General features: G+C 38.3%; 1 protein-coding gene and 2 non-coding genes across 3 annotated transcripts; all 3 read left to right on the top strand.

The window, feature by feature from the left end:
• The first annotated feature begins 3,306 nt into the window (after positions 1–3,306).
• On the top strand, positions 3,307–3,413 carry LOC147924516 (small nucleolar RNA R71). Its single transcript, XR_015587858.1, has one exon. It is a non-coding gene; the product is annotated as a small nucleolar RNA R71 (small nucleolar RNA).
• Positions 3,414–8,814: 5,401 nt separating this feature from the next.
• On the top strand, positions 8,815–8,921 carry LOC147924515 (small nucleolar RNA R71). The gene has a single exon (XR_015587895.1). It is a non-coding gene; the product is annotated as a small nucleolar RNA R71 (small nucleolar RNA).
• Positions 8,922–16,885: 7,964 nt separating this feature from the next.
• Positions 16,886–18,081, top strand: LOC104759767 (uncharacterized). Its single transcript, XM_010482653.2, has 3 exons — positions 16,886–17,167; positions 17,258–17,485; positions 17,572–18,081. The coding sequence occupies exons 1-3, from the start codon at positions 16,961–16,963 to the stop codon at positions 17,935–17,937; spliced, it is 801 nt and encodes a 266-aa protein (XP_010480955.2). The 5' UTR covers positions 16,886–16,960; the 3' UTR covers positions 17,938–18,081.
• Positions 18,082–22,676: the final 4,595 nt, after the last annotated feature.

Below are 22,676 nucleotides of genomic sequence, written 5' to 3'. Positions count from 1 at the left end.
TGTATATATAGATACATTTTTCTCAAAATTATTACTACAAAATTTTTACGTTCAAAAAATCACAAACTTTAAATAACAAAGCATAATTAACCTAAAGCATGATTTTTGGGTCTTTACAATGATAAAATTTTGGGGTTTTGTTTAGTATTTTTATTATTAAGGTTTAGAATTTAATTTTTAATATTAAATATTAGTTTTAATTCTGTGGTATTTACGAGAAAAAACAATATTTGTGATATTTTTAGTCAAAAAAAAACCAAGTGATGATATTTTTGGAACAAAATCTCATTTTAATGGTACTTTTTGATAATTTCCCAAAAAAAAAAAAGTATATAATATCAAAAATATGAACAACATAAAAAAAAAATTCCCTCTTTTGGGCTTAGTACCCTCTTTTCTGATAGAGTATCTCAATCTATAGAAAAACGAGGTTTTGGCTGGAAAAACACTTTTCCTTTGTTCGAAACACACCGTTTTTACTCGTTTTTATCTTATTTGGGTAAAACCTTTCTGGTCGGCTAGGGTTTGTTCTTCTTTTCTATCAGAGTTTGAATAGTCTTGCCGGAGTGTCTACTTCCTTTTGCTTCAGCCTCCGCGAGGCTTGGCGGGTTCTCTCTCTCTGCTCCTCTTCTCTTTCTCTTTCCTCCTCCTCGGCGTGTTGATCTTCTTCCTCAACTGCTCTCTCAACCACCTTCTCAGCCTTCTCCGAAGCTGGTCTCTTCCCCCTTACAATTGCGGCTCTACTCCTTGATCGAGAGGTTTGGACCTTACCTTGTTCTTCTCCTACAGCATCAGAATCGACCTCCATAGGGTCGGTAAGTGTCTTTTCGGATGTAGACAGGTCCCTACGTCGAGGAGAACGGCGGACAGCACTCGCCATTGGACTCGGTGAGCGAACTCGGTGGCCTACTCGATCGGTTACACGAGCATCAGGTCGGGTGGTGGATCGAGTTGTGCATTGGGTTGGGGAGGCTAAACGTCCACCCAACGGTTGGGAATGTGGAATGTTTCCTCTCCCTTGTGATTCTCGAACTTCGGCAGCGTTTCCTCCGGTTGTAGCAGCGGCGGAGGTGGATCTTCTTCCCTTCCTTTGGTAGGTTCTAGCGGTTGGCTCCATGTCGATTCCTTTAGAAGAAAAAGAAAGTCTAGTTCTTGAGGTTAATAGGGTTAGCCTCCAAAGAAAATCGAATAAACTTGGAATTGAGAGAGAAGAATAGAAACTTTATGTAAAACGAAAAGTTTAAGGGTTTAGGAGAGTCTTATCAGTGATGAAGAGGGAGAAGGATTCGACTCCCTTAAATAGGCTAGGGTTTCGGTTGGTGGGCTTCACCGAGAGTGGGCTTCCTTGCTGCATTCGGACTTCACTCGCTACCCGAGCAGGGACACGATCAGGCGAGTCGAGGGTTTACCAATTCCCTCTTTCCAATTTTTGTATTTTTTTTTTTTTTTTTTTTTTTTTTTTTTTTTTTTATAAAATTGCAAAAAGAGAAAAATTAAATAAAAGCAAATAAAGCAAATAAACAAAAATTAAAGGATACCTTTGGGACTTCCTCCCAAGTGAGCTTGTTTAAAGTCACTAAGCTTGACTCTTCATGCTCCTTAAGCATGGGATCCATGTGGAAAAGGTTCTGGAATCCTCTCCACTACAGCAGGCTGGTTCAAAAGGTCTTCCAGATTTTGTCCAGGTTCCATGGCAAATGTGGTTTTGACCTCTTCAAGATGTAGCACTTTCCTTTGTTTGGTCTTGGTGAAAAAAGCTTGACCATCAATGGTTGGCCTCTTAACCCCTTTCTTCACATCAAACTCCATCTTGAAGTGCTCACCATGCTCTATCTTGATCTTGCCTTGTTTCACTTCGATCACAGCACCAACTGTTGCCAAGAATGGTCTTCCTAGAATCAGTGGATCATCTGGCAAGGTGAAAGAGAAAGGATCTTCAAGTTTTTCCTCAATTCTCACCTCCGGATCCAAGCAAACTCCACTTCTCAGAATCTCAAATCTGATCTCCTTGACAGCTTCCTTAACCTCATCCTCCAATCTAGCTGCTTCCTTTGCAGCTTCCTGCTGAAGCTCATGTGGGGGTAAGAGCTTAGGTGGTGGAGCTTTACGCTTAGCCATTCCTCTGTAAGCGCCTCCAACTAGATGTCAAGTGCAGCATTGAACCTTTCCTCAAACTCCCTTCCTTCCAGTGCAGATGGTTGAGGCTGATCTCCCTTCTCAACATCTACTCGATGCATCATCCGATCAACACCATCGTGTAGGTTATCGGGTTCCACTTCGGGTTGTTCTTCAGTTTGTGATTCTCGAACTAGTGCTCGATCATCAACTCGATCAGTCTCTTCGGGTGAAGGCTCGGGTTCATACTCAGATATATAGTATTTGGCCTCATTTTTCATTGAGTTCTCCACATCCTCCCCATCTTAATCAACACTGCCCCCAATGAGGTAATCCTCATAATCATCATCTAGGAAAATGGCCTGAGTAGTCACATAATCCTTGGGTTTTGAACAGTTTTACCTGGGAGTTGATTGATCTTTGGTGCGGGTTGGTTGTTATGGTGGCCTTCTAGGTATCAAACCTTTGTGTTGAGTGATTTGTACTTGGCATTGAGGTCATTGTATCATGAGTCGATCTTGTTACTCATCTCTGCGAACCGTTTCGCGATGTTCATATAAGCTGTAGCCTGTTGCTGAATCATTTGCTGAATAAGACCTCGTAACTCAGCTTCTTGTGATTGGTTTGGTGGACCTTGCTGTTGTTGAAATCCAGGTGGTTGGTTGTAGGTCCCTGTGTATTGCTGCTTAGGTGCATAGCCTTGGTTATACTAGACAAAAGGCTTTTGTTGGGTCTGGTTCCCTTGAACTGCAGATGGGTAGGTTTGATCCTAAGGATTCGCAACATTCGGGTTCCGATAAGACAGATTCGGATTCGGCTTGAAGTTGTTGTACCCTCTATTGTAACCTCCTTGGTTGTTGTTGTAGTTAACATCCTCTAGCTGCATAGTCTCCCCATCTTGTTGTTGAAACTGCTCTTCCTCTGATATAGCATGTACATGCTTTTGCTGGTTGAGGAGCTGATCGAGCTTGTCGTTGAGGACTTTCATGTCCCTCTTATACTTGGCATCTTCCTCTCCTGTAGATCGCATCCTCATTATAGTTGCCATCAGATTGAGCCAACTTCTGAACTAGGTCCCAACCTTCATCAACATTCTTGTTGAGGAAGTTACCATTACTTGCGGTGTCCAGCAACATCCGTATCTTGGGGACTACTCCTCTGTATAGTGTGCTCAGCAATGAAGCATTACTAAAGCCGTGATGTGGACATCGAGTAGTGTACCCCTTGAAACGTTCCCAAGCTTCGTTGAACGTTTCATTGTTCTTCTGTACAAAGCCGGAAATCTCATTTTGCAGCCTTGCGGTTCTGGAGTTGGAGAAGAATTTGGCGAGGAATGCCTTCTTGCACGCTTCCCAAGTGGTGATGGACTCCTTAGGGAGCGATTTCTCCCAGATGTGTGCTTTATCTCCCAAAGAGAATGGGAAAAGTCTGAGCTTGAATCCATCTTCACTGACTCCATTTATCTTAGTGAGGCTACAGAGCCTATCAAATTCATCCAGATGATCCAATGGGTCCTCCATTGGCAGTCCATGAAACTTGTTGCTCTGTATCATCTAGATGAGACTACTCTTGATCTCAAAATTGTTGTTCTGCACAGCTGGTGGCACAATGTCATTCCTCTGAGTGTGAGTAGTCGGAGCATCTCCTGCTCCTATGTTGGTCCTTGCTTGAGGAGCTGGTGGACCGTTCTGATTATTCATCGTCTCCTCAATGATTGCTGGTTCTGGTTGAACTTGCTGTTGTCTGAGTAGCCGAGGTCTGTCGATGTTGTTGATGAAAGGACTCATGTTCTGGCTACCTCTGGATTGTGTTTGGATGCACAGGTAAGTATCCGAGTGTGTACACGAGGATCAACTCGATCCAGGTGATCGAGTGACGGGTCAGGTGGGTGCTCGGGTTGTACTTGAGATTCAAAACAAACAATAGCGAAAGCAAACAAGTCAGTATCCGAAACAAATATAAACAAACGAACTTGATCTAGCATGTCCTGAAATCCTAAACGTAGAAAAATTAAAACAACCAAATGGCAACGGCGCCAAATTGATAGACAGGTTTTCACCCAGGGTATCAATCCCCTATGCAGTTGTAGTACAAAGGGTTATAAATCCAAATGGTTGTTTATTGCTAGCAGGAAGGATATGATCAGTACAATACAAGTCAGGCCAAGCAATTAAGGTTTGGGTTCTAACAGTCCTAAAATAAACAAAGTAAAAGAATATAAACAAGTAATCCACACGACCTAAGCACTCGATGCAAGCAATCGAGTACAGGATCGAGTGGGGGTGATCGAGTATCCAAATAAGTTATGAACAGCTTGAGGTATTACTCCATGCAGGTTATCGAGTACCTGATCGGGTAAGTGGTCGAGTAAGTAAAGAAAATGTAAACAAATAAAATACGAAAGTTCCTAAAGATGGGGGTAATCGAATCCTAAGTGTTCTAGACCAGTACAGATGCCTTACATGCCTCAAGCTAGACAATGACCCTCTAAAACCTTGTCACCACACTTTCGCACTAGCAACAATCAACCTTGAACATACTACCACATTGTCGCACTAGCAATATGAACAAGCAGGCATTAAGAACAATTCGTTTTTGTCAGTAGACTTAAACTCATCTGATTTTGTCACTCAGAGCTAAGTAAACCTCTAGCATTGACCTAATCAAGCATTTTATCTACTCCTTTCGGCCTGTAGCATTATAAACGCCCTAGATCTAATCTCAACCTTTCGGTCTGTTGACAGCATTAAGAACATCAACCTAGAAGGAAATCTATCAATCATAACAATCAACTAAAGCATCCTAACCAATCAAGAACACCTAATCATCTATCCTATCCCTAGAAACTTTGCTACACTACTCGGACATAGAAACAAATGAAAAGGCAATCAAAATAAACGAAAATGACATTGTATTAAAAGATAGAGTAGAGTAGAAAAAGTATGGGATACAGATCTAAGAAAACTACAAAATAAAAGTGCAAAAACAAGAAGAAAATGTTGAGTCGCTCAGTTCTCTCACAGAAGCTCTCGCTCTCTGATTTGAGGGTCTGCGACGTGCTAGTTTGCGAGCTAGGGAAAGAGGGGGTTTATATATGGAAACCGATTTGCCTAGCTTCCCAGACTTGCCCGATGGTCTACTCGATGGGGTACACGAGGGTGAAGTTGGGTAACTCCTCGGGTGGATCTTCGGGTTGCTCTTCGCGATCTTGGATCCTCTTCGATCGTGTTGGGGTTCGGACTTGTTCTTGTAGCTGGATGGCTCCTTCGGGTACATGCTCGAGTTGTCCTTGTTTTTTCCCCATTTTTGGCTCTTTAGCACATGTTTTCATCCAAAATATGCAAATGCAGAAATGCAACACTTTAAATGCTCTAAAAGTTGATTCTTACAGTAAATGACCTAAAAATGCTAAGTTAGATGTATGAACAATGCAAAATATGGATAAAAAAGGATGCTAAAACATATAAATTAAAGTGTTATCAGACCCCCCGAACTTAAATCTTGCTAGTCCTCTAGCAAGGAAGTAAGAGGGTACTGTTTGAAAGTGGGGACTCATAACCTTAAGATGCTAACCGAAGGATTCAAGCTATAGTCCTTAAAGATAGTTTAAAGGTGCTAAGATCAATCAACATACTTACAAATATTTTTCTATGCTTATTACCATGCATCGATCTAGCTCAACCTCCAACTAAAGATAAGGAACATCAGATAGAACCAAATACAGACTACTCGGTTTAAAACTGCTGAAACCCATCTTGTTATGATGCTGACTGAAGCTCCCAAATCGCACAAGCATTTGTCAAAAGTTTGAAATCCTATCGAACATGGCAAAGTAAAACAGCCGGGATCTTCCAATTTCTCCTTGATTCGTAGTTCAGGATCTAAGCACACTCCACTCCTCAATATTGCATTCCCAATCTCCTTGACAGCTTCCTTAACCTCAATCTCCAGCTGAGCTGTCTCCTTGATGATTTCCTCTCGAAGTTCATGTGGTGGCAAGAGCTTAGGAGGTGGAGCTTTTTGCTTGGACATACGCTCTGTGACTGCCTCTAATAGGATGTCAAGAGCAGCCTTGAACCTTTCCTCTAATTCCCCTTCCTCTGCTGCAAGCAGTTGAGGTTGATCTGTCATCTGAATATCTACCCGATGTATCATCCGATCACCATCATCGGGTGTGTCATCGGGTTCTGCCTCGAGTGGTTCTTCGGTTTGTGAATTTCAAACTAGTGCTCGATTATCAACTCGATCAGTCTCCTCGGGTGAAGGCTCGGGTTCATACTCGGATATGTAGTAATGAGACTCATTCATCCCATAATGATCCATATCCTCCCCATCTTGAACATCGTCGTCCTCAGTGAGGTAGTCCTCATAATCATCATCAAGGAAGATGGCTTGCGAAGTGGCATAATCCTTTGGGTTCTTAACAACTTTACCTGGAAGCTGGTTGATTTTTGAGGTGGTTGGTTGTTGTGGTGGCCCTCTAGGTACCTCAGCTTAGTGTTAAGGGAATCATACTTGGCATTCAAGTCATTATATCCAAAATTGATCTTGTTTCTCATTTCCGTGAATCGTTTTGCATTGTCCATAGCAGCCGATGCTTGGTTTTGTGTCATCTGTTGAATTAGGCCTCATAGGTCAGCTTCTTGGGATTGGTTCTGTGGGCCTTATTGTTGTTGGAATCCAGGTGGTGCAATTGGTTGGTGGTAGTTACCGGAATACTGCTGCTTAGGAGCATAGCCTTAATTGTATTGGACAAAAGGCTTTTGCTGGACCTGGTTCCCTTGTACTGCTGATGGGTAGATTTGGTCTTGAGGATTGGCAACATTTGGGTTACGGTAGGACAGATTCGGATTCGGTTTGTAGTTGTTGTACCCTTTGTAACCTCCTTGGTTGTTGATGTAGTTCACATCCTCTAGCTGAGCATTCTCCCCATTTTTGTTGCAAAAACTGCTCTCCCTCTGATATTGCATGGACATTGATAAGCGGGATTTTCACCCAGGGTATCAATTCCCTATGTAGTTGTAGTACAAAGGGTTATCAATCCAAATGGTTGTTTATGCTAGCAGGAAGGATGCAATCAGAACAATGCAAGTCAAGCTAAGCAATTAAGGGTTTTGTCTAATAGTCCTAAAATAACAAAAGAAAAGAATATAAAGAAAGAACCACACGACCTAAGCACTCGATGCAAGCATTCGAGTAAAGGATCGGGTGGGGTGATCAAGTAAGCAAATGAAGTATGAACAACTCGAGGGGTTACTCGAAGCAGGTGATCGTGTACCTGTTTGGGTAAGGGATCGAGTGATGAATGAAAATGCAAGCAATTAAGATACGAAAGCTTCTAAGGATGGGGTAATCGAATCCTAAGTATTCTTGACCAGTACAGATGTCTTACATGCCTCAAGCAAACATTTCCTAGACAATGAACCTCTAAAATCTTGTTAAAACACTCTCGTGATAGAAACAATCAACCTTGATCACTCTCCTACCCAACTCTCGTTGGAGAAACATGACCAAGCATGCATTAAGATCCGATTCATTATTGCAGTAAACCCCTTACTCATCTAATCTCTTAGGCTAAGTGAGTAAACCTCTAGCATTGGTTGATTCAAGCATCTCATCTACACCTCTTGGTGGTAAAACACCTTAGATCTAATCTCACCCTCTCGGTTTCTTGACAACATTAAGAACACCAATCTAGAAAGAAATCTATTAAACATATACAATCAAACGAAGACATCCTAACTGATCAAGAACACAAAATCATCTATCCCATCCCTAGAAACTTTACTACACTACTCAGAAATCATAGCAAGAAACATAAAAGCATATATGAACAAAAATTGCATTGTATTAAACGATAGAGTAGAAGATAGAGAGTACAAGATAGAAATCTAAAGAAATGATAAAAAGTTATGAAATAAAATCTAATAAAAAGTGAAAAGTGTTTTGAGTTGCTCAGTTCTCTCACAGAAGCTCTCGCTCTCTGGTTTGAGGGTCTGCGGTGTGCTCGTTTGCGAGGAAGGAGAGGAGGGGTTTATATATGGAAACCCTTTGACCTATCTTCCCAGTCCTGCCCGAGGGTCTACTCGATGGGGTACACGAAGATAAGGTCGGGTTACTCCTCGGGTATATCTTTGGGTTGTTCTTCCAGTTCTTGGATCCTCCACGATCGTGTTGGGGTTCAGACTGTTCTTGCAGCTCGATGGCTCCTTTGGGTACATGCTCGAGTTTGTCCTTGTTTTCCCCCATTTTAGGCTCTTAAGCACTTGTTTTCATCCAAAGTATGCAAATGCAAAAATGCAACACCCTAAATGGTCTAAAAGTGAATTCCTATAGTTAATGACCTAAAAATTCTAAGTTAAGAGTATAAACAATGCAAAATATGGACAAAAAAGGATGCAAAAAACATGTAAATTAGAGAGTTATCAGACATGCTGCTGCTGGTTGAGGAGCTTATCTAGCTTGTCATTGAGGGATTTCATGTCTCTCTTGTACTTGGCATCATCCTCTCCAGTAGATCGCACAGTGCGATCATATTCCTCATTGTAGTGCCCATTAGATTGAGCCAAGTTCTCCACTAGATCCCAACCTTCATCGACATCCTTGTTTAGGAAGTTACCATTGCTTGCGGTGTCCAGCAACATCCTGATCTTAGGGACTATACCTCGGTACAGAGTACTTAGCAATAATGCATTGTTGAAGCCATGATGAGGGCATCTGCTTGTGTATCCCTTGAAACATTCCCAAGCTTCACTGAACGTCTCATTGCTTTTCTAAACAAAGCTAGATATGCCATTTTGCAGCCTTACGGTTCTAGAGTTGGAGAAGAATTTGGCTAGAAACGCTTTTTTGCATGCTTCCTAGGTGGTGATGGATTCCTTGGAGAGTGATTTCTCCCAGATGTGTGTTTTGTCTCCCAAAGAGAATGGGAAAAGCCGGAGTTTGAATCCATCTTCACTAACTCCATTGATCTTGGTTAGGCTACAGAGCTTATCAAACTCATCCAGATGGTCCAATGGGTCCTCCATTGGCAATCCATGAAACTTGTTGCTTTGTATCATCTGGATGAGACTAGTCTTTATCTCAAAGTTATTGTTCTGAACTGCAGGTGGCACAATGCCATGTCTTTGAGTGTGAGTAGATGGAGCGTCTCCTGCTCCTATGTTGGTCCTCTCTTGAGGAGCTGGTGGACCATTCTGATTGTTCATTGTCTCCTCAATTGTTGGTGGTTGTGGTTGCTGGACTTGTTGTTGATGGAGTAACCTTGGTATGTCGATGTTGTCGATGAAAAGACTCAAGTGTTGGCTACCCTTTGATCGTGTTTGCATGCAAAATCAGTGAACCGAGTGAGTACACGACGGTCAACCCGATCCAGGTGATCGAGTGACTGGTCGAGTGGGTGCTCGGGTTGTACCTGAAATGCAAAACAAACAAACACGAAAGTAAACAAGTCAGCACCGAACAAAAGTGTATAATAGAACTTGATCAAGCATGTGCTGAAATCTTAAACGTAGCAAAGAAAATTCAACCAAATGGCAACAGCGCCAAATTGATAACAGGATTTTCACCCAGGGTATCAATTCCCTATGTAGTTGTAGTACAAAGGGTTATCAATCCAAATGGTTGTTATGCTAGCAGATGAGATATGATCAGAACTATGCAAGTCAAGCCAAGCAATAAATAGTTTTGATCTAACAATCCTAAAATGATTAAGAGAAACTAATATAAACAAGAACCACACGACCTAAGCACTCGATGCAAGCAATCGAGTACAGAATCTGGTGGGGTGATCGAGTAAACAAAGAAACTATGAACAACTCGAAGATGTACACGAAGCTGGTGATCGAGTACCAGTTCGGGTAAAGTGTTGAGTGATGAATAAAAATGTAAACAATCAAGATGCGAAAGCTCCTAAGGATGGGGTAATCGACTCCTTAGTGTTCCTGACCAGTATGGATATCCTACATGCCTCAAACAAATATTCCCTAGACAATGAATCTCTAAAATCTTGTTAAAACACTCACGTGATAGAAACAATCAACCTTGATCACTTCCTTACCCAACTCTCGTTGGAGAAACATGACCAAGCAGGCAATACAAACTAATTCATTATTGTCAATAAACTCTTTACACATCTAATCTCTTAAGCTAAATGAGTAAATCTCTAGCACTGATTAATTCAAGCATTTCATCTATATCTCTCGATGGTAAAACACCCTAGATCTAATCTCAACCTCTCGGTCTGTTGATAGCATTAAGAACACCAATCTAGAAAGGAATTTATAAAACATAAACAACCAAGTTAAGACATCCTAACCGATCAAGAACACATAATTGTCTATCCCATCCCTAGAAACTTTGTTTTACTACTCAGATCTCATTGTAGAAAACATAAAAGTATAGATAAACGAAAATTGCATTGTATTGAAATATAAAATAGAAGTGAAGAGTACAGAGTAGAAATCTAAAAGGATAGCAAAAAGATGTAAAATAAATCCTAATAGACCGATTTTATATCACCCTTCAATTCGAATTAGCAAAAGCAATGTCTCCTTGCATAATATGGATTCCAAACATTCATAATCTTGATGTAAATGAGTCGAGTTACTTAGCCCTCGGTCTATTGGTGAACTCGCTCTCCAGGGGTTGTGAAGTCGCTCAAGATCTCTCTCAGAAGCTCTCGCTCTCTGGTTTGAGTGTTTGCGGCGTGCTAGGGCGAGAGGAAGAAGAGGGGGTTTATATATGGAAACTCCTTTAACCTAGCTTCCTAGTCCTACCAGAGGGTCAGCTCGATGAGGTGCACAAGGATGAGGTCGGGTTACTCCTCGGGTAGGTCTTCGGGCTGTTATTCCTTCTCTTGAATCCTCCTTGATCGGGTTGGGGTTCATATTGTTCTTCCTGCTCAATAGCTCCTTCGGGTTCATGCTCGGATTTGACCTTGTTTCTCCCCATTTTAGGCTCTAAAGCACCTGTTTTCATCCAAAGTATGGAAATGCAAGAATGCAACACCCTAAATAGCCTAAATGCGAATTCCTACAGTTAATGACCTAAAAATGCTAAGGTTAGGGTATAATCAATGCAAAATATGGACAAAAAATGATGCTTAAAACATGTAAATTAGAGAGTTATCAAGGCAATAAGTGGACCACTCGCAGTTGCCGAAAGACTTATGACCAGAGGGATACACCTAGACTCGAGATGCCAAATTTGCGGAATGGAGGGAGAATCCATAAATCATTTGTTGTTCATCTGTCCTGTAGCTCGACAGGTTTGGGCACTATCTGATATACGCTCTCCAGAATCGGGTTTTATTGAAAACTCTCTCTATCAAAACCTATACTATGTGTTGATGCAAGCAAAAAAGGCCACATGTGAAGGAAATGTGAGGCTTACAATCCCTTGGATCCTTTGGACTCTTTGGAAAAACCGCAACAATTTAGTCTTTGAAGGTTGGGCCTTTCTGATCCCTTAAATGATAGAGAAGATAAAGGAAGACTCGGCGCACTGATTCCTAGCAAAGATACTTAAAAAGGAAGACGCCCAAAGAGAAGTTTCTCATGACAAAATCTCAAAACCTCCCTGGCGACCACCGGATAGATCATGGCTTAAATGCAACTTCGCCTACTCCTGGGATAGAGACAAGAATCTTGGAGGAGCGTCCTGGGTTCTCAGAAATTTCAAAGGTACGGTTTTGCTCCATTCTAGGAAAGCTTTTAGTAGAATGGATACAAATCTGGAGACGGAATTGGAATGTTGGCTATGGGTACTCGAAAATCTCAGAAGCCTTAAGATTAGGCGAGTTATATTAGCAGTTGAGGCTACAGACTTGCTGCAGGCCATACAAAGACCAGAAGCTTGTCCATCTTTTAAATTCCACTCTGAAACTTTGCTTTTGGCTTTAAAATTGTTACCATTTTGGAAAATACAAAAAAAAAGGATAGAAGCGCTAACACAGGAGCATCCTTGATTGCTCAAAGCGTTACTAAAGAGGATCGGTTACAATCATATATAGCAGTTGGGCACCCACGGTGGTTGCATGAGCTTTTCACTCAAGAGAGTTTCATTACTCCTTTGTAATGTCTTTTTGAATTCTCTTGTTTAGCTGTGTTGATTGTTTAGGATCCTTAATTTTTTGGACATGTACTAATTAAGGGCTTTGTACCTTGTAAAAACTCTCAGAAGCTTAATATATGGAAAAAAAAAAATGTCAAAAATATGAACTGTACAAAATTGGTAAAAGATTGATATCATATAAATAAAAGTAAATAAACTTAGTGTTGGATCGCCTCAAACCATAACTGGAGAAAAATTATTGAAGCATTTAGTCGAACTAATCGCTCAGATCGATGATTTTGCTGCTGAGCTACGATTGTGTGCTTCGCCATCGCTGTTCAAATCAACTCGTTGTCAGGCTTAACTAGATATCGAACTCATATGTTCATGTTCGTGATTGAAAATGGTTGGGGGCTTTGCAACAGATTGCTGCTCCATTTCGTTCGTTCGAGAGTACATACGAGGTACATGTTTCTGGTCTTTCCACAACCGTCGTGAGTTTGTGACGTCACTTTATGTGGTTTTACAAAGTTTTGACTCTGAGACAGTAACTTGATGTTGAAGACAATAAGATGATATCAACATGAGTCTGTATCTATGTATAATAGGAACCTACAATTGGTTGGTGTGGTTCTTCTCTGATAAGTTGTATGTTTTATATGAATAATATGGACGATGAGCCATTGAATATTCTATATTGGCTTTAAGTTTAGCATTATAGCATTAGAGTTGTATCCTATATATATATCCTCTTTTTAATAAAACAGAAGTAAACGACTCCAAATTGATAGACCATATAATATTAATATAGGTTATGACTGAGATTAATTATTTGATCGGTTATATGAATTAATTATTAGATAGGTTATATAGATTTAGGATTATGATTCTCTTAAAAAGGATATCCCAAAGAATAAAATAAAATCTCAAAGAATATTTAACAAACCATATATAGACAAAAAAATCTCAGAAATTAATAGAAATTAATCACTATTCGGTAGATTACAAGTAATTTCTGATTATACTAAAAAATAAAATCTTACCTAACTTTATCAGAAAATTTTGACTGAGTAGCGGATCAAAATTTGAATATTTAAATTCATTTCATATATATTTTTGTTGAATTGTATAGTTTTATATACTATAATAAACTTTTAAAATAATTTAATTTGGAATCTTTTAAAATAGCTTAATTTGATATTTTTAAAAATATCATAAATATATAATAGATCAAAAAATTAAAAATTATAAACACTCTAATGTGATTTGTTGTAGCATGGGTCAATAATATGTCACTATAATATAAACAAATTCAGAAATATGATTTCTTGCTAGAGCACGGGTTAAAATTTTAAAAGTATATTTTCTCGGATTAAATTTAAGTTTGGAATAATGTTGTTTGGTAGGCTTTCTCAGTCACGATGATTTTGATAAACATACGATACATATTTGCTCTTAAAATTAATATGCGCTATACTATAGGTTAAATTATAGAATTAAAAATCAAAATACAATATATAATTTTAAACACGTAACAAATCAAATAATATTAACAAACAAGAATTACTTTTTTTATCACACAACTTACGCGTTATACCGCGGGTCAAAATCTAGATATACTAAAATATATCTTACAGAATATATGTTATTTTCATAAGTTATATTTAGTAAATGATTTCATATCATAATATTCAATCCAAAAAAATTATTTTAAAACAAATAAAATAATAACATATGCGATGTTTTAAACAAAAATTACCAAAAAAAAAAAAAAATTCAATTGTGCTCTAATATATATACACATACAAGAAGTATACTACCGTATCAACATATGTCGTAGTAGTATACTATCATATCTACATTTTTAAACTATCTATCACTCCTCCTGTACTCTCGTTAGTCTTTAATTAGCTCTCATAAGATATACAAACTCTAGTTGATATACAATATTCAATGTACTCTCGTTAGTCTTCAATGGTTCATGGTCTATATTATCTATAATACGTTTGGGCTTTGAGGTATTATAGATAGCTAGATTAGGACCCGTCCGATGTGTAGATTTAGAGTTTTTAAAATAAAATAAAATTTAACAATTAATATAAAGTAAATATTTTTAGTAAGTAAAAACTATTTATAAAGGTAAATAGATATACCGAAATGTCCAGCGTGATATTTGGTATAAAAGGTGCGACTTTGCGGTTGATACTATTAATCACGTTTTTTGAATGCTCTTGCTTGTGTGAAGTTTGGGATTTATCTCCGACTCCAGTCTCATCAGAGGGTTTTTCATATGATTCAGTGTACTTGAATTTGTATTTTATTTTTTGGAGGGATGCCTCTCAACAGGGTGATCCTGATCAACTTCTTCAATTACCATGAATTTTATGGGCTATCTTGAAGGCACTACAAGAAAACAGGCAGTTAGCGACTACACTTAGCGACTATATATGTAGTCACCAAATTTGCCGACTGAATTGCGACTATATGATGACTTCTCTGCGACTGATACAAATTAGTCGCAATATCGTCGTCAAATTACGACCAAGTTCGTAGTCGTAACTGTGGTCGTCAACTGACGACTATTTTATGACTAAGTTGTTCCTTGAAATATTTAGTGGTAAATTAGTCGTTAATTTAGCGACTACTCCGCGACTGCTAGTAGTAGTCGCTAAATTAGCGACTACTCAGCGACGGAGAGTAGTAGTCGCTAAATTAGCGACTAATAGGTGACTCCTTTGGCTTGTTTTTCATTTAAAAACTCAAACAGCAAATTTTTCTACCACATGGTCAACTAAGTGATAATCTATTAGTGAAAACCAAAGGAAAATTAAATGACATGTTACCTTGAGTAGGTACGATCAAACATCAATATTAGAAATTGTGAAATTTACAACTTTATATCGAAATAACATTGAAACTGAGACCCAATATAATATATTCAAAACAAATTAAAGAGAGAGACAAAGCTTCCTTAAAATCTTAAAATGTTGTGGGACAATTTAATATTGTGCGAAAATAATTATTTGGGCAGTTTGTAAATTTTTTTTTTGTAAATTGTGAGTTTGCCACAAATTCTTTTGCTAAACGTTTTTAATTGTTTTTTTTCTCTTTTAAATTTGTTCTTTTTATGTAAAATAAAAAGTGATGAATGAATTATGTTTTTATGTTTCTATGGATAGATATATGTTTTATGTAATTAAATGTTTATTTTTTTAATTAACAACAACATTTTATAAAATTAACAATTTAAAAAAAATTGGGCTAGGCCCAAACCATTTATCCGAATGGGCTAGGCCCAAATCCATTTATCTTTTCTTCTTCGACCTAACCCTAAACACTCACTCTCTTCTCTCATTCATTCTTCTTTATTGACGAAACCCTAAAGCCGCCTCAGTCTCTCTTCTCTCTTCTCAGTCGCTCTTCTCAGTCTCTCTTCTTTGTTTTCTCTCTTCTCAGTCTCTCTTTTCGACTATATCCTCAGTCACACGATGCCTAATCGAGGAAAAAAGAGAAAACTTGATCGTAATGTTTCTCAGATTCCCGGAAGGTCAAGAGTACGACCGACCAATCTTCCCAGTCAATACGACTTCACGCCGGCAGTCCAAGCTCCTCCTCCGCGGCAGACACCTGAAGAAGTCCCTATTTTGCCTCGACAACCAACGCAATCCCAGATCCGGGACTATCCTCCGCCTCAACAACTATTTCAGGGCTCCTCTAGTCGCCAACCTCAACCTCCAGTACGCCGGTCTCCTTCAGAAGAAGTTAACTACAATCCAGCGACTCATGCAAATCTTCAAGATGACTCACCGCCTTCTCCAGTCCAACGGTCTCAGTCTCGTAGTCATCCATCTCAAGTTCAACGCTCTCAGACTCGTAGTCATCCATCATCTCAAGGCAACAACTTCGAAGAAGAAACTGATGCGGTGTTGCCGGAACTCCAGGAGGACGTGGCTCGGGCTCTAAATGCCCTGCTTCTGGTGCCAAACAGGGATCAGTTCACCACGGTCCTCTCTCCCACACCCTTACCAAACACCCAATGGTATGATTTGAATCTTCTCATGTATTGTAATGGTGTTTTGTGAATGTTAGAAGAGAAATCATGTGAGTCAATGTTTTGTGAGTGTGCGTATGCGTATTGTTCATGTGTATGGAGCTTTTAGTTCATGTGAGTCAATGTTTTGCAATGATGTTTTTTTTGTCTTGGTCAGTCAATGTTTTCTGAATGTGCGTATGCGTATTGTTCATGTGTATGGAGCTTTTAGTTTTAGTTCAGTGTTTTGCAATGATGTTTTTTTGTCTTGGTCAGTCAATGTTTTGTGAATGTGCGTATGCGTAGAAAGATGTGTATGGAGCTTTTAGTTCATTTTAGTTCATGTGAGTCAATGTTTTGTAATGGTGTTTTTTGGTTCATGTGTATGGAGCTTTTAAGTAACCTACTTACTTGTTTTATTGGTTCATGTGTATGGAGGTTTACTCGTGACAAAGGATCGAAACTTGTTCGGAAGATTACTAAAATTCTTCTAAACAAATTCGAAGGTCCCTTCTACAGCTGGACATGTGTGCCACGGGACAAACAAGAGAGATACTTCGTTGAGTTCGCGGTAAGGCTTTATGTCACATAGCTTTACATGTCTTCTTTTCACTCACAATAAGCCTTGTACATAGCTTTACATGTCTTCTTTTCACTCACAATAGCTAATTTTTTTCCTAGAAAACCCACACCTGGGATCCTTTGATAACCGGGACTGTTCAAGCTTATTTTGAGGACATCTGTCAAAAGCGGATCAAAGACATGGTTAGCACTGTGAGGACTAGTCGAGTGCAACCAAACTGGATTGGGGACACTCTCTGGACGTCGATGGAGGAATACTGGGACACTGAAGAAGCACAACAAAAGAGTAAAACCTACTCTGATGCCCGTATGTCTGACCGTAATGGCCTAGGTCCTCATGTCCACCTCTCAGGGCCAAAGTCGTATCGAGAGCTTCAAGATGAAATGGTTAAGTAGCTATTATTTTTGCCACTTTCAATTATTACTTAGGTGTTTTTTTTAAAGTTAATCTAACTTGTTGCTTTGCTAACTTTGCAGGAACTTGAATTGGGAAGAGAAGTCCGACTTGGTGAGGTTTTTATCAAGGCACATACAAAGCCCGATGGTACATATGTTGATCGGAAGGCAGAAAAGATCGCAGAAACATATGAGAAGACTGTTCAAGACAGGTTGTCTCAGCTCGAAGCAGAGTCTATTGCTGTGTCAGATGGAGAATCACGGCCACGGGACCTCACAACAGAAGAATATACAGAAATTTTCCTTCAGGTTATTTTTTTAAAAACCAATACACATTTATAGTCTTGGAGTTTTATTTGTCATTCTCTAATCTTAAATTTTGTCTTATTTTCAAGTCCACTGAGAAGGATTCAAGAGGAACACCTTATGGAGTTGGAAGCCTCAAGGACTGCCTTATCAATGGAAAGCATAAGCAAGCAAGTGGCTCTTCTACCTTTGTGGCTCTCGAAGAACAGTTGAAGGAAGCTAAACGCATGATTGAAGAACAGGCTGCTCAACTGAAGCGGCGTGATGAAGAAATTGCTGCGCTTGAAGCTGAGCAATCCAAAGTTATTGCTGCCCAGAAGGACAAGATTGACCAATTTTCCATCGTGGAGGAGTTTCTAAGGGAATGTGATCCGAGGTTTCAGTCCTTTGTTGCAAGCCATTCACCTAAAGAGACAACCACAGAACCAACTCCAACTCCATCAACATCTGCTTAGTAGGTTTCTCTGTTTTAACTCCCTTTTGGATGAACTCAATATCTCTCTCTTTTGGATGAACTCAATCTCTCTCTCTTTTGGTTGAACTCTATCTCTCTCTTTTGGTTGAACTCTATCTCTTTCTTTTCAGATTGTTTTTATGACTTTAACATGTAACATGTACTTTTGGCCACTTACACTATATTTCGATATTAAGTCTTTCCAAATTTGAATCTTTCAGTTTAAATTGGTATTCGAATCTTTCAGTTTAAATTAGTATATTCTGATTCTGAAATTCTGAAATTATGAAATCAACATCAGTCGCTTTGTAGTCGTATCATAGAAATTCTGAAATCAACATCAGTGGCCAAATAGTCGTGTTGTAGTTTCCAAATAGTCACTAAGGCAAGTGACTATATAGCGACTACTAAACACTCAGTCAGTACTTAGTCGCCAATTTATCACCACAATTATACGACTAAAAACCGACAAAGTAAGAAGACCACTTGTATGTGCTAATTAATCACACTATAGTCGTATAACAGACACTACTTTAACGACTACGGACCGACTACTTTATGACCATATGACGACTATAGCTTTTGGTCGTAAAGTAGTCGCTGAAAGACGACTATGTATACGACTACATTAATTAGCGACTCTCGATCTCCGACTGCTTGCGTTAGTCGCTATTTAGTCGTAACCTCAGTTTTTACGACTACAAAGCGACTAATAGTGTAGTCGCTAACCGCCTGTTTTCTTGTAGTGAGGTCATAAATAAAAAAGTTTTTCAAAGTTTAGACATCGAGACGAATCATATAATTGTTCAGGGCTTTGGGCGATAAGTTAGCCTGCAAAGAGGCGCTCTCTTTTACGGCGGTCATGTCAGCTCCATCTCTGTCTTCGGATGTCCAGGTTTCTTCACCTTGTTGTCAGATTGATAGTTTTTGGAAAGAAACTAATATGCATTCAGGATTGAGCTGGTGGTGTTGCGTTGGTGAGGAGCGAACCTTTGTTGTTGGGGGAAAGTGTCTAAGACGGAGCCCCTCCCCTCTGCATTCGGAGTTAGAAGCGTTGTTGTGGGCTATGGAGCGGATACGTGTTGCAAAGATCGCTTGTCAACGTTTCGAGACTGATTGTGCTGAGTTACTCACTATGGTGCATCTCCTGAATATTGGTCGTCCTTCTCCAACCTTCTCACTATTCACCATCTCTTGGATCCCGCGTGCGTCAAATACGAAGGCGAATTTTCTTGCCCTTGTTTTGTGTTATCTTATCTATGAAGTTTCTTTTATAAACCCTTTCCCTCCGGCTTGGACAACTAACCGATAAATTTCCTTTTAATTTATTGTTTGGTTGAAAAAAAATAGATATACTTTTAGTTAAAGAAAATAGTTGTAGATGAGTTCAAAGATATAAAAATTAGATTAAACTTAACAAAGAATATATATTTAATTTTTTCGTAGTAAAAACAATGTATAAAAGTAAAGAGATAAACTTTTAGTTATAGAAAATATTTTTTTTTTTGCTATAATGCACTAATATATATCCATTTACAAATCTACTATCTACATTACCACTCAAAGTGTATTTGTACAAACAAATATACTCTTTTGTCTTTTATATGTCTTTTATACTACTATCAAAAAATTTTCTTTATGGACACATTAAATAATCTATTATATGTCTCTTCACTTTAACAATTTTATAGCTACAAAAACACATATGTTAATCTTACATACTCCTCCTATCTTATATATAATAATAACAATCTTTTTGAATAAATTATTTGATTGGTGAAAAAATATGAGACTATCTATTTTTTTTTTACTTCAACAATGTTTTTCTTTATGGAAAGGTGAGTATTTACATTTTTTAGAAACAATAATTAATTGTATAATTTTCACAATCATTTTTTTATCCTATATCGAATTAATACTTTTTCTTGTAAAATTAGCAACTTCAAAATAAAATAATAAGTTTGTCCAATAAAAAAATATAAATAAACAATATTATAATTTTGAATTTTATGATATATATATATATAATTTGTCTTATAATTAGATTTTAAATAAAATTAGGTTTTTTTTTCTCTATTTTATTTTTGTAAAAGCCTTTTTATGGTAGGTTTTGAATTTTTACATGTTTATTTTTTGAAATTTTAATAAATTTAAAATTGACATGTGTCAACATCTTAATGATAAAATTGACATGGGTTGAAAGGACTGACCTTTTTTTTAATAAATAATAAATAATATATATATATATATATATATATATATATATATATATAAATAAACTACAACAAGTGGTCACATACCCACTATCCACCTAACCACATTCATAATCAACTGCGGAATAATAAAACTAATATCTAATAATAAGCCAATAACAATCCAATATCATAGCATAGGCAATATCCAAATACCAAACAACAAGAAACATGAAACCAGCAATGTTTCTATTGACTCAACTCTAGCAACCTAGCAATGCCAGACAAGATCCAATCGAGTCCCTAGAACATCGTCCTCTTCATTGCCTGGATCCCACGGTCACACTTTGCCTTTACCTGCACCACAAACACAAATTGAGATGCATGAGTATTTGATAAACACTCAGTGAGGCAATCCTCCCATCTACTAGGCTATACACACAAGCAACAATGATTCCAATGTTCCACACAAACAACAAACAAAACAAACAAACCAGGAAATCAGAGATCGTCTCGCTGGAAGGGAGGTGTCGACCGACACCAGCCAAGTGTCGTCTGACACTACCCCACAGTGTCGATCGATGCCCAATTTGCTGGTGTCGACCGACACCAAGTGGTGTCGATCGACACTCCTTCTGCAACTGCGATCCGCACGAAGTCGAGAGTCGAATCTCGCTCCCAAATCTCCTCCAAATTGTCCAATACTCGAAACCAAGCCTTATACATCCGTAAGAACCTGTATCAACTATTCCCAGCAAGAAAAACACACAAACAAGCAACAAACAAGCAAGAACAAGGAAATCAAAGGCTTAGATTAGCCATGGTCATGCACTCACCTCTTTGCAGGAAGATTCAGACCAAAAGCAACAAACCCAACACTCTCAGCAACCTTCTAACACGTTCCTAGCCTTGGATCTTCAATCCCACAGCAAGATCTCACCAAAAACACCTTGATATCTCACAAACTCTCTCAAGAACCTTTAAGAACTATTTTCTTCTTTTCTCTTTCTCTCAAGCGGCGTAAAACAACAAAAACACGACCCTAGGTCGTTTCCTCTCTTTTAAACCTCGGTTCAATGGTTTCCTTATATATATATATATATATATATATTGATATGTTGACCCGTGGTTGAACCGGGTTGATCCACTGACCCGGTGACCCGGTGACCTCTCCGGTTCACTTTCCGGTTCGGGTTTCAAAACATTGTCTTTTAGCCACTTATGTCGTTTTTGGAAGAAGAGAAAGAGGAGAAAAATTCTAAAAAGGTCATGAGAGGTTTCTATGAGATTCTGGAGATTTCTAAGTCGGGTTAAGGTGTTTTTGGAACATGGAGAAGGAGATATGAGCGAGGGTGTCGATTAGGGGTCGTTGGAAGGCTTTTAGCTCGCTGTTCTTTGTCAGATCTATTTGTTTTAAAGGTGAGTGCAGGACCGTGACTTATCTAAGAGATTAGATGTGTATTTTTGGGTGTTGCTTGCTTATATTTTGTCAATGCTACTTTTAAAATCTAACGTCTAATTTTAGTAGTAAAAATAGTTATTCATCAATAATATTTACCAAATAATGTACCAAAATTTTCTCCAAAACACTAACAAATGAAATGAATGTAACAAGAAATAATCAAATTAAAATACAAATTTGAACTTAAAATTATATCCTTTCATTTTCTGTAAATGTATATTACAATTCTTAAAAATTCCAAAATTTAAAATATTTCTTTTAAAACCAAACAAAAGGTATGTTGCCATAAATTGTATCATTTTATCTATATTTTCTCTACCACGTTAAAACTTATTCGACGTTCAAAGATTCTACGGGTGAAACATATTTTTACACGAAATAAACAAATTTTTGATTAAAAAAAACTTTAATCACATATTATGTCTGACACAAACGGATATTGTAACATCCACTTTCTAAAATTGGGATGTAGAGAAAATCAAAGGATGGAATTTTAATTATTTTAGTTTAATTAAATTCTGGTTTAATCTAATTAAACCAAAAACCCTTAATTCTCCTTCTTATTGTCGACGCTTCCTCCTCTTCTTTTGTGCTTTTGTCGACATTGTCATCAGAGTGAGGGAGAGAAAGAGAGATAAGTCTTGGTGATTTCGTGTAAAGGAGAAAGAGAAGGAGATCAAGCTTTTTTCTTACAGTTAAGAGAGAAACAGAACTGTCAGAGTTTGGGAGAAGGAGGATCCGACTGCTCAAACCACTTTGAAAGGTACTGATGTTTGGTAGGATTGTAGCTAAGAGATTTTCATACACTCTCCTTTTTACAGAAGTGGATTGTAGCTAATATTCTAGGAGATATTGGCCGTTTCGTGGGGTGTTTCTTCTCATTCGCGGATTGAGACCAGCGGGTATTTTGGGATCGATTTTGGTTTCATCTGAGATCTGATCGTCCTATAATTTTGTGAAAAGTTTCTGGACGTGTATAAATTGCTTTTCACCGGAGGGATTATAAAGTTAACGGTTCGTTTTGATTTCGTGGTTTCACTTGTGAGGTTGTTCTTTTCTAATTTTTCAGCCAGTTTGTTTCAATGT

Source organism: Camelina sativa, chromosome 17 (genome assembly GCF_030686135.1).
Source record: "Camelina sativa cultivar CO46 ecotype springtype chromosome 17, ASM3068613v1".
Taxonomy (NCBI): Eukaryota; Viridiplantae; Streptophyta; class Magnoliopsida; order Brassicales; family Brassicaceae; genus Camelina; species Camelina sativa.
Note: the sequence above shows the minus strand (reverse complement) of the source record. Positions and strands in the feature narration are given on the sequence as shown.